A 19,228-nucleotide genomic window follows, 5' to 3' on the forward strand; every position below is an offset into this window, starting at 1 on the left:
AGAGCTTGAATGTAAATTGAGAAGGAAAATTTTTGGGGTTGATGGGGGAAGAGGGGATTCAGACTAACTGGATAGCTTTCAAAGGACTGACATAGGAACAAGGGGCTAATTGGTGTTGTGCAATAAACCAGATTTGATTAGGGAGCTTAAGGTAAAGGAACCCTTAGGAGGCAGTGATCATAATATGAGAGAATTCACCCTGCAATTTGAGAGGGAGAAGCTAACATCAGATGTTATCGGTATTACAGTTGAGTAAAGGTAACTACAGAGGCATAAGAGAGGAGCTGGCCAAAGTTGATTGGAAGGGGACCCGAGCAGGGATAACGGTAGAGCAGAAATGGCAGGAGTTTCTGGAAGTAATTCAGAAGATGCAGGATCAGTTTATCCCAAAGAAGAAGCATTCTAAAGGGAGGATGAGGCAACAGTGGCTGACAAGGGAAGTCAAAGACAGCAAAAGAGAAGGGCATACAATATTGCAAGAGTTATTGGGAAGCTTTTAAAAACCAATAGAAGGCAACTAAAATAAAAGCAATAAGGGGAGGAAAGATGAAATGTGAAGGTAAGCTAGCGAATAATATAAAAGAGAATACCAAAAGTTTTTTCAGATATTTAAAGAGTAAAAGAGAGGCAGGAGTGAACATTGGACCACTGGAAAATGACGCTGGAGAGGTAGTGATGGGGAACAAAGAAATGGTGGACGAACTGAATAAGTATTTTGCGTCAGTCGTCACTGTGGAAGACGCTAGCAACGTGCCAGAAATTCGAGAGAGTCGAGGCAGAAGTGAGTGTAGTCGCTATTACTAAGGAGAAGGTGCTTGGGAAGCTGGAAGGTCTGAAGGTGGATAAGTCACCTGGACCGGATGGACTACACCCCAGGGTTCTGAAAGAGGCATTAATAGTGATCCTTCAAGAATCAATGATTCCGGAGGACTGGAAAATCGCTAATGTCACTCCACTCAAGGGAGGGAGGCAAAAAACTGAAAATTATAGGCCAGTTAGCCTGACTTCAGTGGTTGGTAAGATGTTAGTCCATTATTAAGGTTAAGGTTTTGGGGTACTTGGAAGCACATGATAAAATAGGCCAAAGTCAGCATGGTTTCCTTAAGGGGAAATCTTACCTGACAAATCTGTTGGAATTCTTTGAGAAAGTAACAGGCAGGATAGACACAGGAGAGTCAGTGGATGTTGTTTACTTGGATTTTCAGAAGCCCTTTGACAAGGTGCCACGTGAGGCTGCTAAACAAGACAGGAGCCCATGGTATTACAGAAAAGTTACTAGCATGGATAGAAGACTGGCTGACTGGCAGGAGGCAAACAATGGGAGTAAAGGGGGCCTTTCTAGTTGGCTGCCAGTGACTAGTTGTGTTCCGCAGGGATTGGTGTTGGGTCTGCTACTTTTTGTGTTATATCTTAATGATCTGGATGACAGACTTGATGGTTTTGGGGCCAAGTTTGCAGATGATACAAAGATAGGTGGAGGGGCAGATAGTGTTGAGGAAGCAGGGAGTCTGCAGAAGGACTTAGACAGGTTGGGAGAACAGGCAAAGAAATGGCAGATGGAATACAGTGTAGGGAAGTGTATGGACATGCACTTAGGTAGGAGGAATAAAGGTGTAGACTATTTTTTTAAACAATGAATTCAGAAATCAGAGGTGCAAGGGGATTTGGGAGTCCTAGTGCAGGATTCCCTGAAGGTTAACTCGCAGGTTAAGTCGGTAGTAAGGAAGGCAAATGCAATGTTAGCATTCATTTCGAGAGGACTAGAACATAAAAGCAAGGATGTAATGTTGAGGTTTTATAAGGCATTGGTCAGCCACATTTGGAGTATTGTGAGCAGTTTTGGGCCCCATATCTGAGGAAGAATGTACTGGCATTGAAGGGGGTCCAGAGGAGGTTTGCAAGAATGATCCCAGGAATGAAAGGGTTGATGTATGAGGAGCGTTTGATGGTTCTGGGCTTGTACTCATTGGAGTTTAGAAGAATGAGGGGGGATCTCACTGAAACCTACCGAATATTGAAAGGCCTGGATGGAGTGGACATGGAGAGGATGTTTCCAGTAGTAGGCGAGTCTGGGACCAGAGGGCACAGCCTCAGAATAGAAGGACATTCCCTTAGAACAGAGAGGAGGAGGAGTTTCTTTAGCCAGAGGGTGGCGTATCTGTGTAATTCATTGCCACAAACGGCTGTGGAGGCCAAGTCATTGGGTATATTTAAAGCGGAGGCTGATAGGTTCTTGATTAGTAAGGGCATCAAAGGTTATGGGGAGAAGGCAAGAGAATGGGGTTGAGAGGGAAAAATAACTCAGCCATGATCAAGTGGTGGAACAGACTCAATGGCCTGAATGGCCTAATTCTACCCCTGTGCCTTATGGTCTTCTGGACTGCATGGTGCAAGATTTGTAAATAAGCTTTGTGTGGAGAGAGATGTATTATATGAAGGTACCTCCTAATGTTTTTTCACTCTGGTTCAACCTGAGGCAGTGAATTAAGAATGACCATTAAGTATTGATTTGGTTTTTATTTCCTCTTCATGTTACATTTGGGAGCTCAGAACAATAATGTAAACAATTCCACAGCAGGCAAAGGAAAAATGGAAGGTGATGGGAACAACAGGAGATCCAGCTGAAGTGAATTCTGGTGCTGCATTGTCTTGTGTTTCTACCTGGCAGGAAAAGCAGTGAGGAGATGCAGAAAGAAAGGCAGAGGGTGACTCATCTACTGAATATGATGGAGCCTAGTCTGCTCCAATTCTATATATCACGTCAGTGGCTGAACAAATTCAAGACTTTTGCCGAGCCGGGGCCCATCAGCAATAATGAATTCCTTTGCATCCATGGAGGTAAGATGATGCTCAAAGTGCAGTGTGGATGTGCAGATTATTAACCCATCCCACTAGCTTGTTGGTTGCTCACAGATCATAAATTTGACCCCAGTCCATGTGCCATTGAGCATCTAGGTTGCTCTTCTGTTTAAAATTAACCTCTGTGCTCCTGGGCTAAAAGCTGGGTTTCTGATACTGAAGTCTATCCAGTAAGATTTTTTAACTGACTGCTAAGTAGTAGATGATAAGCTTGGCTGGCCCCTCTGCCGGGGGATTTGTCCCTCAGCAAAGAATCAATATCTTCAGGATACCAAAGAAAATTGCAAACAAGTTACAAACCAGCCTCCCCTCCATGGGCTCTGTCTACACTTCCTGCTGCTTCTGGAAAGCAGCCAACATAATCAAAGACCCCTCCCACCCCAGACATTCTCTCTTCTCCCCCCCTTCCATCAGGCAGATGATACAAAAGCTTAAAAACACGTACCACCAGGGTCAAGGACAGCTTCTGTCCTGCTGTTACAAGACTCTTGAACTGAACTAGTGTTAGATAAAGATGAACTCGTGATCTCACAATATACCTTGTACAAAAGGGAAAAGCAATAACAATGCAGAATATAGTGTTACAGAGAGGGGCCAATATATACAATGCACTTTCTCTGTAACACTATATTCTGCACTCTGTTATTCCCTTTCCCTTTTGTACTCGTTCAATGTACTTAGGTTTTGAAATGATCTGCATGGATGGCATGCAAAACAAAGTTTTTCTCTGTATCGCAGTACTTGTGGCAATAATAAACCAATGACCAAACTAAACGCTAGTTATTAACAACATTGAACATTTTCCATTTTTAAAAAAAATTAAAGGATTACATACAAGCAATCAACATGTGGTTAATCATGAAAGAAGTCTCCCATTCACTGAAATGTGTCTATTGCAGGTGTCCCCCCTCGGAAAGCCAGTTACATAGATGACCTGGTAGTGATGCTGCCTCAGAATGTGTGGGACTATTTGTACAGTAGGTGGGTTATCTGGCCTCTTGCAACTTTCTGAATGATGGCTGTGCAGGGTTAATATTTTCCCAAACAACTATTCATGTTGAAGGTGTATTTGTAGATTGCCAACAAGATATCTTGCTTGCTAGGGCACTGTTCTTCACAGATAAACAGATACTTGCAAAAGGATAGCCTAATTTAAGTGGAATCATGATATTCAATCCTTGAGGGATGATTACATAATGCTATTCTGCCAATAACTTAAACCTCAAAACTGCTGTGGAATTTGATCGACTAGGTAGTGATCCAACTCTGCATAATAGAGAAGGACATTGATTTTCAGTTTCCATAGATAAATGCTCAGAATTCTGGAATAATAATTCATCTTTAGAAAGCAAAAAGATGCAGCATACCACTGATTTTTTTTTCCCTGATTGAAATGTGCCAATGATTGCATCTGGGTTATCTGCGTGAATGGAAGTTTGACCAGACCAAGTGTTAGTTACCCTTGCACCCTGATATGATTTCTATATTGGACACAGGAATAATACCATTTCTGAGTAAGTCATTCCAAAAGGATCATTAACTTGGTCTGTCACCCTTAGAATGACCATCCTTGTCCACTCCCAAGACTCCGAGTTCTTTCCAAAGCGACGGTGTGGTGGGATCCCTTGAATATCTTTTTGTGCTCTGGTATGATTCTTCCTCAACCCCCTTGCCCTTTGTTCTGTCCTAACCCCATGGTCGATGTTTATTGAGGTATAAACAGTAAAATAGATTTTTTTGAATATTTATCTCATTGTTATTTGTGAGATATTGTGTAAATTAACTGGAGTGTACTGCTAAATTACAAATGTGTAGCATTTCATAAATACTTCATTAGTCACAAAATATTTTTGGACAAACAAATTATGATAGGTCCTGTAAGTTTTTCTTTCCTTTCTTGATTTGTCATGCAGCTATGTAAGTTCTGTAAAAAGTTAACCTTCTGCTCTGCTCTGCTCTCAGGTTTGGAGGGGGGCCAGCTGTTAATCATCTCTACACCTGTCAGTACTGTCAGATTGAGATTGAAAAGCTTGAAAAGCGAAGGAAGATGGAACTGGAAATGTTTGTACGGGTAAGAAGCCAAAAATGTCTTGTTAAATATCAGCTGAGGTTGCTTAATGCTTCAATAATGGCCAGAATATCTTTGTGTTATGTTAAATCTTTTAGAGCTTTTGCTGTGTATGTTGGCTAGTCAATTCTTTAATTTTCCATAAACTAAAACAAAATTGACCCAAAATCTTTTAGTGGTTTCTGGAGGTCAGTTTAATAACTTAAACTGTACAGTGTGGAAAATTTAAGCATTGTGCTATGCTGGTGCAAGCAGGACCTTTGGGCAAACAAGACCTTGACCTTGGAGCCAAAGGCTTTGCCAGTGGGCAGAGTTGTTCCATCACAAAAGGAAGGTTGGGATGTTAATTGTTAACTACTCAAGGAAAAACAAATGGCTGGGCTAAAGTAAACAGCTAGGAATGGGATTGACTGGGTTGCACTCGCAAGGAGCCAGTATAGACCTGGTAGGCCGAATAGAATCCTTCTCTGCTGTAGTGATTTTATGCATATGTGATACCCAGAGATAGTGACTGACCTGTGTATTTCTGATCTTGCATTCCTCCTCTTCTCACTTGAAACGTATCAAGTATACTTTAGCTTCTATAGTGACCTTCCACAATTGATTTCTGTTTTGTGAACATGCCCTGAGCCTCGTATGCTAAGCACATATGACTAAGTGTTCATAACATGTTTAAGCACCTTCACTTAAACCTAGCCCAAACAAATTAAGCATCTTAGTTTTAGTAAAATTGCCTTCTCTCGTAGTGTTTTATTTGCATTGGGAGAAAAAAAGACATTGATGTTACCCGCTTTAATACCCCAGACACTTTTTGAAAAGTGTTTACTCTTCCTTTATAAACCAGCTAATAGAACGTCTGCCCTTAGCTGTGCCATGGTCTTTTGACCTGTTTCTTAATGATTAACTATAGGAAAACTGAATCTAAACCAGTTATAGAACCATAGAACCATACAGCACAAAACAGGCCCTTCGGCCCACCGTGTCGTGCCGTCCATCAGACCACCCTCACACTACCTAACCCCTTCCTCCCGCATATCCCTCTATCTCATGTTCCTCCATATGCCTATCCAACAAGCTCTTGAACCTGTTCAATGTATCTGCTTCCACCACCACCCCAGGCAGTGCATTCCATGCACCAAACACTCTTTGGGTGAAAAATCTCCCTCTGACATCTCCCCTGAACCTCCCACCCATAACCTTAAAGCCATGACCTCTCGTCTTGAGCATTGGTGCCCTGGGAAGGAGGCGCTGACTGTCTACTCTATCTATTCCTCTCAATATTTTATATACCTCTATCATGTCTCCTCTCATCCTCCTCCTTTCCAGTGAATAAAGCCCTAGCACCTTAAGCCTCTCCTCATATTCAATACTCTCCAATCCAGGCAGCATCCTGGTAAATCTCCTCTGCACCCTCTCCAACGCCTCCACATCCTTCCTATAATGAGGCGACCAGAACTGAACACAGTACTCCAAGTGTGGCCTAACTAGAGTTTTGTAAAGCTGCATCATCACCTCGCGGCTCTTAAACTCAATCCCGCGACTTATGAAAGCCAACATCCCATTGGCCTTCTTAACTGCTCTTTCCACCTGTGATATATGTAGTAATAAGAAACATCTTTCAGCAGTATAGCCCACTTGTGAATATGAACTCATTAAGTTATCCTATCCAGCTTTCTGCTTCTCACTTTGCTTGTAATAAGTTCAAGTGACATCAATACAAGTGGAAAAACTAGTGCTAATTTGTTGATCTTCACATGGGATAGCAGAGTCTTTGGAATCAATTTGAGGTTGAGCAATGGGAGGGTTCATGGAGTCTCTGAGAAGGTCACCAGCACCATCCAGGCCAAAGCAACCTGCTTGACTGGCATCCCATCAAATACCCTGACCATTTAATTCCCTCTACCACTGTCTCATAGTGGCTGCGGGTTGTACTATCTACAAAATGCACTGCCCAGGCGACTCCAGCAGCACCTCGCAAGCCTGCAACCGCTCCAAGAAAGACAAAGGAAGCAGGGACATGGGAACACCACAACTTGCAGGTTCCCCTCCAAGTCACGCATGAAGCTGATTTGGAAATATCTCACCGCTTGTCACTGGAACTTCCCACCCAGCAGTACTGTGTGCCTTCACCAGAAGGACTTTGGAGAAGGGAAAGCTGAGGGAAGCTTTGATAGAAGTGTACAAAATGTTAAGAAGTCTGAAGAGAGTGGATAACTGGAGGCTGGAAAAGTAAGAGTGACAAGGTGGAAAAAGGAATTATGCAGCATGTGTGTGTAATCTGGAATGCACCGGTTGCCGATGCAGTGGAGGTAGGTTACACTGTGGCCTGCAAGAGGAAATTGGAGAAATTGAAGAAAAAAATTGCAAGTCTACAAAGAAAGAGCTGGTGGATGCATCAAAGGACTTGGATAGGTTGGGAGAATGGGAAAAGAAGTGGCAGATGGAATACAGTGTAGGGAAGTGTATGGTCATGCACTTTGGTAGAAGGAATAAAGGTGTAGACTATTTTCTAAACAGGGACCAAATTCAGAAATCAGAGGTGCAAGGAGACTTGGGAGTCCTAGTGCAGGATTCCCTATAGGTTAAATTGCAGGTTGAGTTGGTAGTACGAAAGGCAAATGCAATGTTAGCATTAACTTTGAGAGGACTATAAATATAAAAGTAAGGGTCTAGTGCTGAGGCTTCATAAAGCATTGGTCAGACCACATTTGGAGTATTGTGAGCCCATATTTAAGGAAGGATGTGCTGGCATTGGAGAGGGTCCAGAGGAGGTTTACAAGAATGATCCCGGGAATGAAAAGGTTAACTTATGAGGAGCGTTTGATGGTTCTGTGCCTATACCCGCTGGAGTTTAGAAGGATGAGGGAGGATCTCATTGAAACCTACCAAATATTGAAAGGCCTGGATAAAGTGGACGTGGAGACGATGTTTCCAGTAGTGGGAGAGTCTAGGACCAGAGGGCACAGCCTCAGAATAGAAGGGCATCCCTTTAGAACAGAGATGAGGAGGAATTTCTTTAGCCAGAGGGTGGTGAATCTGTGTAATTCATTGCCACAGATGGCTGTGGAGGCCAAGTCATTGGGTATATTTAAAGCGGAGATTGATAGGTTCTTGATTAGTAAGGGCATCAAAGGTTACAGGGAGAAGGCAGGAGAATGGGGTTGAGAGGGAAAAATAAATCAGCCGTGATCGAATGGCAGAGCAGACTCAAAGGGCTGAATGGCCTAATTCTGCTCCTATGTCTTATGATCTTAAAGAAAGTTGCTCTGATAGAGAGCTGACACTGATGTTATGGGCTGAATTGCAGCAGGTGTCTGTAACTGTGCTATAATTTTATGATTCTCTCATTGTCAAAGATTTGAGTTTATAATACTTTCCTTGGTTATAGTGATAGGAACAAATTGGAACAAATTATCTTTTTGCATTCTCCTTCAAAGCATTCCATGGAATTTCGTGGCTATGACCACTTCACAATGTCCTGTTTATGCTTATTTTGTTCAGCTGCTAGGAGATTTGTGAGAGTGGTACGAGTTATCATCCAAAAAAGGATGTCATTAAGCTGGAAAGGGTGTGGAAAAGATTCACGAGGATGTTACCAGGATTGGAGGGCTTGGGTTGTGAGGAAAGGTTGGCTAGGCTTTTTCTGGAGCATAGGAGGTTGAGGGGTGACATTGTAGAGATGTACAAAATTATCAGGGGTGCAGGTAATGTTATCTTTTTCCCAGTGTAGGGGAGTCTAAAACTAGAGGATTTAGACTTAAGTTGAGAGGGGAAAGATTTGAAGGGGACATGAGGGACAGGTTTTTCCACACAGAGGTGGTAGGTAAATGGAACGAGCTGCCAGAGGAGTCTGTAGAGGCAAGTACAATCACATTGTTTAAAAGACATTCGGGCAGGTACATGGATAGGAAAGGCTTTGAGGGATATGGGACACGTGGAGGTAGATGGGATTCGCTCAGATAGGCATTTGGTTGGCATGGATGAGTTGGGCTGAAGGGCCTGTTTCCGTGCTTTGTAATTCTACAACTCTGACTGCAATTGTTTAAGAAGACAGTTCAGTGCCACCTTCTCAAGGTCAGTTAGGAATGGGCAAGAAATGCTGACTCTACCAGTGATACCCAGATCATAAAAAATGAAACTTTTTTAAGTTGGACTTTGTGTAGATGTAAAATCCAGCTGCAAGAGACAGAATTATGAGTAAATTAAAGATTGGTAGTGTGAGGGCAAAGAAATCAAATTGTATTCGCAAGTGTTGAAACTAAATCAATTATTGATTTGAAGTGATGACAATTTTTTGGGTAACCATTAGCTTTCTATTACACAGAGCAGTACATCACAGGAACAGGCCCCTTGGCCCATCATATTGTCAATTTAGACTAATCCCATCTGCCTGCACATGATCCGTATCCCTCCATTCCCAATCTGTTCATGTAACTGTCAAAACGCCTCTTAAAAGTTGGTAACAAATCTGCTTCTAACATCATCCCTGGCAGCACAATCCAGTCACTTCCCATTCTCTGCTTTCTTTAAAAAAAATTGCCTCACAAATCTCCTTTTAACTCCCCCCCCCCCCCCCCCCCCCCCGCCATAAACCTATCAGGTAGATTAAATATTTTAACAGAAAATGCTGGAAACATTCAGCAGGGCTGTTATCATCTTTGTCTAAGGGTCTTGAATCTTAAGCATTAACTTTGTTTCTCTTTGCATAAATGCTGGCTAACCTGCTGAGTCTTTCCAGCTGTTTGTGGATTTCCAGCATCTTTTTCATTTGATCGATTAATTAATTAATGCAAAATGAAATAGTGCAGTTTTGTGTTTTCTTTATTTTTGCATTTTTTCTGTGGAAATAGATTCAACCAATCATTGTTCAACTGTACTCTTTCCTACTGCTCAACAAATCAATGTCTGCAACTATGTTTTGAACTGTCTTTACTGCCCATCACCTTTTGTATCTAAGCATCCATTTCGAACCATGCATCTTCCAATCTTCCTTCCTCCTCTGAGTCCCTCTTGCCTTCTGCTGCACCCTTGGTAGCTGCTGTTCATTACTGCAACTCCCACCCATTGATCTCCCTTCCAATAACCCTGTTGTCTTCCATTCTTCCTTCTCCATTTCATGCCCTTGAAGTTTGCTTCTCTTCACAACTTTCTCTCTAATTTCTTGATCACCGTCTGCCTTTTCCAACCTTGTTACTCAGAAATGCATCCTTTTGGCAAGAAGCAGGTCATGAAACAACTCTGACATAGCTGCAGGCTTATAAGACATTATTCAGTGGTGGTGCACTTATCCTGGGTTCTGTGCGCTTCAATCCCACTCCAGAGTCCTGAGTGCACAATTCAAATAGACAGCAGCCTAGCAGTAGTGGAGTGTCATTCTGTCAGGGGTGAATGCTGTCTTTCAGATGAGATGTTTAGTACTCTCTCTCCAGCTGAAAGTAAAAGATCTATATTACTATTCAAAGTAGAATGAGAGACTTTTTCCTGGCAGTCTGGCCAGTAATTATCCAGCATCCCTTTGGTGGTGATTATCTGTTCATTATTACATTGCTGTCTATAGAAACTTGCTTTACACAAATTGTCTCCAGTGTTTCGGACATTAGAACTGTAACAATGCCTCAGATGTGCTTAATCTGCTACAAAGTGCATTGGGACATCCTGACTTAGTGAAAGGCATGAAATGCTTTCAGGTCTTTTGTTTTGTGCTCGGTTCTGTGGATTATTCACTGTTTACTGTAGATCTTTGCCATGTTTGTGAAGTGAATCAATAAACTGATTGCAAATTCTGTTTTTAAAACAAACAGTTAAACAAAGCTTTCCAAGAAGAAGAATCACCCTCAGTTATCTACTGTATTAGCATGCAGTGGTTTAGAGAATGGGAAGGATTTGTGAAGGGCAAAGAACATGGTACGTGTACCTTGTCACTGTAGGCATGAAATGAAATTATTGCTCATTCCACTTGTTTTATTATCAGTGATCTGGAGGTGTTTTTCACAAACATTATTTGTGAGCTGCTGAATAGAGTTGTAGAGCACTACAGCACAGAAACAGGCCCTTCGGCCCATCTAGTCCATGTCAGCCTGGTTTTCTGCCGAGTCCCATCTACCCACACCTGGACCATTATCCCTCCATACCTCTCTCATTCATGTACTTATCCAAACTTCTCTTAAATGTTGCAACTGAACCTGCATCCACCACTTCCGCTTGCAGCTCATTCCACACTCTCACTACCCTCTGAGTGAAGTTGTTCCCCCTCAGATTACCCCAAATATTTCACCTTTCACCCTAAACCTATGACCTCTAGTTCTAGTCTCACCCAACTTGAGGGGAAAAAGCCTGCATGCATTCACTCTTCTATACGCCTCATAATGTTGTAAGATTTCCCCTCATTCTCCTGCGCTCCAGGGAATAAAGTACTAACCTGTTCAACATCCCTGTAATTCTGGTCCTCAAATCCTGGCAACATCCATGTAAATTTTCTCTGCACTCTTTCAAGCTCATTGGTATCTTTCCTGTAGGTTGGTGACTAGAAGTGCACGTGTTTTGAGAACATATGAAATAGGCGCAAGAGTACACCATTCCAACCCTCAAAGCTGCTGTGCCATTTAATAGGATCAGGACTGATCCGATTGTAACATCACCTCCGCTTTTCTGCCCCTTCTTAGTCGTCCCGTGCCCCCTTGCTTATCAAGTACCTATCACTGCCTCAAAGATTCTGCTTCCATCACCCTCTCACAAAGAAGGTTCCAAAAACTAAACTGTTTGAGAGAAAAAATTCACCTCATCTAACTTAAATGATGACCTCTTATTTTCCCACAAGAGGAAACATCCTCTCTGCTTTACCCTGTCAAGTTTTCTTAGGATCTCGTGTTTCAAACAAATCGCCTCTGACTCTTGTAAACTCCAACAGATGCAAGGCTACCTTGTCGAACCATTCCTCATAAGACAGTCTCCCCATTCCAGATTTCCTTTCAGTAAACTTCTGAAGCGCTTCAGGCATTAACAAGAAGAGTAAATTGGTATAAAGTAGGAATTCTGTAACAGGAGCTGGCAACTTGGTTCATCCAACCAGCCCTGTACCACATTTGTGTCAAAAATGTTCATTGGCCTGCACACTTGCCTGGAAGAGCAGCCACAGTCTCAGTAAGATGAGAAAAATGCAGAAGCCTTCATTTTCAAAATGCACCTGTAGTAATAAGAAAACTGCTTTGTGCTATTCCCATAAATGTACCGATAATAAAGCCATATGCTGCAAATTAAAAGTATTGTTGCCTAATTTAATACTAGTTTAATTCTTTTCATGTCTTAGAGCATCCTGGTCCAATAGATAACACCAAGATAGGCATTGGCAAGAACAGCCACCTCTCTTTAAAACAAGGTATGTCCACATTTCCCATTTTCATGATTGTTTAATTTTGTTAAACTCATTAGAACCCTGATTGGACTGCTTTTGGAATACTAAGTATAGGTCAAGGATCCATTTTAAGATGTATAAGATGCAAAAAATTATTTACAAGGATGCTTCCAAATGTGAGGTTGTGAGTAACGGGAAGGATTTTTACAGGGTGGGTGGTTCTGGAAGGGAGAAGGCTGAGGGAGTGGTTCACAGGAGTTGATAAGGAACATAGAAGAGGCTTGTACTTGTGGATGCTATAAATCCATGGAGTTGGGGGGGAGGGGGTGTTGAGTGGGGGAAGAAAAGGATGAAGGATTAGATTGAAATACCGCTGGGTCAGAGTGGGAAGAAGCTCACCCAGAGCATAAACACCATCACAGAATGGTCAGACCAAATGGTTTGCTCTGTGCTATGTACTGCCACATTCTGGGGCCATAGTTAGGCCTGTGGTCAGCCTTGGGGGTTTGAACTGTGGTTAGGTGTATGCCTGGAGCCTGAGACCAGTGTGGTTAGTGTACAGCCGGAGGTCTGGTCTGTGGTTCGGTGTGTGGGTGGAGCCAGGGACAGAGAATGAGGCCCAGTGTGCAGCCAAGCTTGGCAGCTGGTGACCAGACTGTAGCTGGGAGTATGGGCAAAGGATGGAGTGAACAGCCAGGAGGGAGGAAGTGGACAAGAAATTGTGCACATGAGCAAGCTGGCGTGTGCATGCTGGGCATTACCTATACTAGTGCCCACTAATGTGAGAGTATTAACAATCGTACAGCCAAGCCTGGTCACCTGTCATCTTGCACCCTCTTGCCCATAGATTAAGACCTTGCTATGTGAAGCCCATGTGACAGCTGGTGTGCAACAGTACCTCACTATAAAATAAATCCCGCATGGGCAGCTTCCACTTCACAATATGAAGTTGGGACCTGCAGCGTCAGTACCCTCATTGATCCCTGCAGCGACAGACCCAAACATTGCTCTGTCATCATAGCACAGAAACTCAGATGTTTGGTCAATGACATTGCAGGACTAAGTGTGATGCTATGCACAGGAGACTGGCCAGATTTTTAAACAAAAAAAAGGTGGCAGTGGGATTGAGGTCCTGGTTACAGTCCGTCAACCACATTGGGCAAGTCGTATCATTCCAACGGCCTCCACCTGCCCCATCAGTGGATGAGTCTGTGTTACTGCATTGACCTCTCCAGCCACGTCGGAACCCACAAAACTGAAGTGGAAACAAATCATCCTTGATCCCCAGGTACTGTCTAAGAAGGAGGTTCTGTGTAACTGTTCATTTACTGGGAGGAAGGTGATCGTCACATGACGGGCCCTGCAACTGTTTTGGTACTTGAGGCACGATTGGGCACTATAGAGGCACAATTGGGATTTGATTAATTGTATCAATATAATTGAACTAACTACAACGTTCAGTGGATGGTTTGCTCCAAGTGTAATCTATGCCACAGGATCCCCAGGATTATGGTTTAAATTTAAGATCTCAGTGAATGAACAATTTCTGTCTCACACACGAATTTAAAGGCGCAAATTACTTTGAAAGCTATTTCTACATGGGTGATCTGCATTCTTATGTTGGGTACCCCTAAGGTGGGTACTGTCCACGTAGTCACCCTTATAATGTTGGAGTTTTGTATATACACGTTAAATAGATATTAGAATTTGTTATACAAATGTCTCAATGTGCCGATTTGATTTGTCTGGTTTTGTCCAAGAATTTGTAATAATGCAAATCAGATCTTGTTGATTTACAGAGTCAATGAGCTTGGGTATATGCAGAGTTATCCGTAATAAAACATCAGCTTTGTCATAGCAAATACAAAAACTCATTCAAAACGTTTTCATTAGTGGCTGTGATTGTACAGGGTGACTTTTACATGATTAAAGATATCATGAGTTGTAAAATACAACCTATTTTTGGGTGGTGTTGATAACAGTTATATAATTTCCTAATCCAGGAGCAGATTCTGGCCAAATTTCAGAAGAGACGTGGAACTTCCTGCACTCCATCTATGGAGGGGGCCCAGAGATCGTTTTGCGGCAGAGTGTCAGCCTCCAGGATATGTCATGTGTAGAAGAAAAAAATGAGGTTGAAATCCGTCCAGTCCAATAATGGTTAAAGCAAATGTTTAAGGACTGAAACTGAGATGAATTATGCTGAATTTTAAGCATTCCAGGATGTGAGATATTTTCTGAATATAATTCTTGCAGTGGCATTAACAGTATGTGTTTAGGGACAATCACAAAGTAATCCCTGTTTTGTAATGTAGTTCGATGTAGGTTTCTGGTTTGCCTGTACTGAAAGATGATTGTGTTTTCTGGGTGGTATCTGATGTAGATTCGGTCTGTGAAAGGCCCATGCACTGAAAGTGTACGAGTTTGAAACAAGTTGCTTATATTAAGTCGACTCAGGAAAGCACTGATTTTTGTTTTGCACTGTGGATGAAAAATTGAAAATTGCAAATGCCTTGTCCTTGCTACTGTAAGCAGGTAAAAGAATATTCTTGAGAGCTCACAAAAATTATAAACCTGAGTCTAAGTGTAATGTGTTGGCCAAGTTAACTAAATGTATACATTGATAGAAATTATAACATCTTGTAAAGAGAGCCATTCAGACCAATATTTTTATGCTGGCTCTTCAACTGGAGCTATCTAATTTCCTGTCTCTTCCTTTTGGCAATGCCTATTAAATATCAATAATATAGCAGCTCTCTATATATAATATGTTTATATATAGACAGAGAGAGTGAGCATGTTCTTGTTTACCAATTTGCAAACCAATGGTAATTATCTTTCATTGCTTACATCCTTTTAATTTTTCATTATTGTGAAAACTTGTTAAATTACTTTGACCATCTTGGTTGCTGTAGAACCACTCCCAATTCTATAATAGCACTCAGTTGCTATCAATTTTGTCTGAGTTATGCAATTGTGGATTCAAACGCCCCTTCAGGGATTTGGACACCTAATTGATGCTGGGAATGCCAAGAAGGTGCTGTATTGTTGGAGGTGCTATAGAAGTCCCTGATACTCCAGGCAAAGGATCAACACTATGCCAGGGCATTCTCTTAGCTGCTCACCTGCTGAGGGAATTGTGGATGCTGTCCACCTACATATGAGACTGTCAGTGTAACTCCCACCTCCAGGTTCTAAAGATTCCAGAATCCTGACCCAACCAATTCCATCAAAAGCATATTGGTATTTGTGTATAATCTACTTAAGACTGCATGATTTTAAAGTAAAGCATTTTGGGCTGCTTGAGAGGAGATGTAATATTTTTCCTCAGCTACTAGCTACATATTGTTGCTGAAATTTTCCCACACCAATTTTCTGCATATTGCTTTTAAAGATCATAAAATGTGCATGTTCCCTTTAGTGACATCCGTGGACCTGAATATACCAAAGTGGCAGGCAGAGAAAGGCCAGCTGGTCCATAAAGTTTGCTGACACTCATGGATGGAGCTCCAAGCCTTAGAAATACCTCCTCTTGGCAGCTCGCTGAAGCAAAATAGTTTTATCACCATCAGTGTATGGATTTTGCACTCCACCTTCCAGATAATCAAGTAAGGTAAACTCGATGCACAAACCTTTCATTTGTGATAGAGTTAGGTTTAGACTCATAAGTATGATTCTTGTGTAATTTCTCAGGAGTATTCCACTAAAAATGCAGGTGATTCTCCTCTAGGCAAAAATTATGTAGCTGATGCAAAAATGAGCCTGAAGCACGTTAGACTGACTAATTACTCCTGTGCAACAACCTTGAGTTGATCATTTAAATACCAGTCTTCTTAGCATGTGCCTCAAAGGAATGTTCCATAAAGTTAAAACAATGTGTTAGTGGGAATGTGACACTTCTGTTTCCAACAGGTTTATCCCTTGAGTGTTTTTGTATTAATTTATTTTTTAAATACGCATATGAATCTCAACTGCAGCTATGACTGATTTAAGTTTAACTTGCACTTTGTAGAAATTATGACTATCTTACTGCATTTTTTAAAAATAATCATTTGTAAGGAATGTATGAGTACTTTGAAGAATTTAATTGTACATTAGTGGAATCGGGCTCCAGCAGCGTTTAGAATGAAGCACTCTCCCTCTCACCTGTGCATGTTGTTTGACTTTAGGATCATAAATGTGAAAATGTGCTGCACTGATAAAAGTATGGAATTGTGGAAGTAAAGTTGGAATGCATAAGTAGAGGATGTTCTCTTTGCCTTTCAATTCTCTATGGTAATGTTCAATAAAATAAGTGACATGAGCTCTGCTTTTCCCCCCTATTTAATACTTGGGTAAACTCAAAATAAGATGCATTATAAGGGTGTCACTTCGATATTCTGACTTTCTCTTGTGATTGTGCTTATCTATGACAAGATGATGTTTAAGCAGAAAGAGTGTGGAGGAACAGAGAGTCCTAGGTGTATTATGGAGCAGCAGTTAGTACTTCCTCATGGTTCCGGGGACTTGGGTTCAATTCTGTGCCCTGGTGCTGTTTGTATGCTCTCTCTTTGATGGTGTGGGTCTCCCATCGGTGCTCCTGCTCCCTCCCACACCCCAAAGATGTGTTGTTTGGTTAATTTGTTACAGTAAATTCCCCCTAGTAGGTGACAGGAAAATCAGGGCATGTGGTGAGAGAGTTTAGGTTACAGGGGAAATAAGTAGGGGAATGGATTGATGGGAAATCTCTGAGAGGCAGCATTGACTCAATGGCCAGAATTGCTTCAGATAGTTTTTGGTTTATTATAATCACATGTACTGAAATACAGTGAAGAGTTTTTGTCTGCATGCCATCCAGACTGGATCATTCCATACGTAAGTACATCAAGGTTGTAAAAAAGAAAACAGATTGCAGAACGTCGTGTTACAGTTACAGAGAAAGTGCACTGCAGGTAGACAAAGTGCACTTGCAGGGAAACAGAGAAAATGCATGCTCATTGATCCTCGAAAGAAGCAAAGTATTTTTGAGAGAGTGGCTAGTAAAGCTTGTGGGATCCTGGGATCTGTAGGATATGAAAACAGGGAACATTTTAAAGGCCCTTCTTGACCACACGCAAAGTATTTCATTTCTGTTTGTCACACTCTTGGAAGAGTATGAAGGCCTGAGGCAAGGTGCAGAATGGTTCCAAGGTTGAGGGGTTTTAGCACACAGTTAAACTGAAAAGTTGCTGCTGTTCTCCTTAGAGAATAGAAGGTTGAGAGAATGATATTTGACACAGGCATACAAGGTCATGACTGGTTTAGATAGGGCGAATAGAGAGCACCGGTTCCTATTGGTGTGTATTCCAAGGACCAGAAAGTAGATATTAAAACATTTCGGGCAGAAGATTCAACAAGGATATAAGGAACACCTTTAAAATCTGGAACTTGTACTGTGTTGTATTTGTTTACTATTGTCACTTGTAACAAGGTACAATGAAAAACTTGTCTTGCATACTGTTTGTACAGATCAGTTCATTACACAGTGTTTTGAGGTAGTACATGGTAAAAACAATAATAGAATACAGAGTAAAGTGTCACAGCTACAGGGAAGTGCATTGCGGTAGACTGCCACTGTGGATGGTGTAAACTGAATCAATCAAGGTTGTCAAAAAAGGATTGGATAGGGTTCCAAGAGAGAATAATTTTCAGGCTCATGAGAAAGTGTGGAGAACAAGACTGCCCAGAATAGCTCGCCCAAGAGTCATCAACAAGTTGATGGGCTGAATGCACTTCTGTGCCATAACAGTCCTGAGTCACATAGCTCAGGCAACATCAGTGGAGAGAGAAACAGTTAACCCTTTGGCTTGGTGATGGAAGATACAGGACGTGATGAGGCAAACTGGGAACATTACAGCATCGACTTCAGCCTGGTGGCAGCATTCTTGCTTCTCGATCACCAGAGTTTTAAGCTGCACTGCAGCCAAAATAGTGTCATAGAAATACAGAACCAGGCTCTTCGGCCCACCGAGTCTGTGCCAGCCATCGACCACCCATCTGCACTAATCCTGCATCAATCCCATTTTTTTATTCCCCTCACCCGCGCCCCCCCCCCCCCCCCCCCCCCCAACCTCAATCTACCTACACACTTGGGACAAAATACAGTGGCCAATTAACCTACCAACTACACATTGTTGGGATGTGGGGAGGACATTAGGGCACCCAGAGGAAACCCCATGGTCACAGTGAAAATGTGCAAACTCCATGCAGGCAGCACCCAAGCTCAGGATTGAACCCAGGTCCTCTGGCACTGTGAGGTAGCAGCTCTTAGCTGTGGCTCTATGCCACCCAGAGTGGTGTGGCAGATGTTGCATTTGTTTTTTTATTTCCGCTGAAGACTCAACTCCTTACCTGGTGGACCTCTGTACCATTGTCCACATTGTTGCTCAGCATGACCAGCGTGCGTGGGAAGTGGAGGACCTCACAGCTACACGTGATGGTATACTGACTGTCATTTACCTGTACGCTTGCTTTTCAGCAAGGATCTGTGGCTAGCAAATTACTTTTCTTTCCTTCGTAACTGTTATGGAACCACTGATTCCAATTGAAGTTTCCTTTTTGATTACCTAATATGAGATTTATTGGTTTGTTGTTTAGTGCTACATCAGCACAGAACCCTGAAAATTAAATGAGAGTAAACCAATAGCCTATTTATGTCATCCCCATCCACTGGGCATTATGGAGTGCCCTTCTTATCTGCTGATGGTGTGAACTGATGGCACTTTAAGGAAAAAATCTGATGGAAATTCTTCCCCCAGCTTGTTAATGAAGTGAGCTTTAGGGAGACAACAGTATGCTGCGATACCACGTTCCTGCACACTAATTCTCAGGATACGCCACATTTTCCTCTACAGAGGTCATTGGGAAGTGATGGTGCTATTGTAAAACACTGGCTGCGCTTCGCTTTGTTTCTTCAACCAGGACTAAAAGAA

At 42.1% G+C, this 19,228-nt stretch overlaps 1 protein-coding gene across 4 annotated transcripts in view; it reads left to right on the plus strand.

The window, feature by feature from the left end:
- The window catches only part of usp33 (ubiquitin specific peptidase 33), a 76,196-nt gene extending 59,616 nt beyond the window's left edge, over positions 1-16,580 (plus strand). The window contains exons 20-26 of one of the 4 annotated variants that reach the window (XR_007955992.1): positions 2,669-2,838; positions 3,759-3,840; positions 4,822-4,930; positions 10,729-10,831; positions 12,234-12,302; positions 14,282-14,503; positions 15,700-16,564. Coding sequence is in view for 2 of the 4 variants with exons in the window: in XM_052011911.1 (XP_051867871.1) it covers positions 2,669-2,838; positions 3,759-3,840; positions 4,822-4,930; positions 10,729-10,831; positions 12,234-12,302; positions 14,282-14,436 (688 nt within the window). In the remaining 2 variants the exon portion in view is untranslated. Of the gene's footprint in view, positions 1-2,668; positions 2,839-3,758; positions 3,841-4,821; positions 4,931-10,728; positions 10,832-12,233; positions 12,303-14,281 lie in introns of all 4 variants that reach the window. The other 3 variants (XM_052011911.1, XM_052011912.1, XR_007955993.1) reach the window with 3 other exon arrangements.
- The last annotated feature ends 2,648 nt before the right edge of the window (positions 16,581-19,228 follow it).

This window comes from Pristis pectinata, chromosome 3 (genome assembly GCF_009764475.1).
Source record: "Pristis pectinata isolate sPriPec2 chromosome 3, sPriPec2.1.pri, whole genome shotgun sequence".
NCBI classification, from domain to species: Eukaryota; Metazoa; Chordata; class Chondrichthyes; order Rhinopristiformes; family Pristidae; genus Pristis; species Pristis pectinata.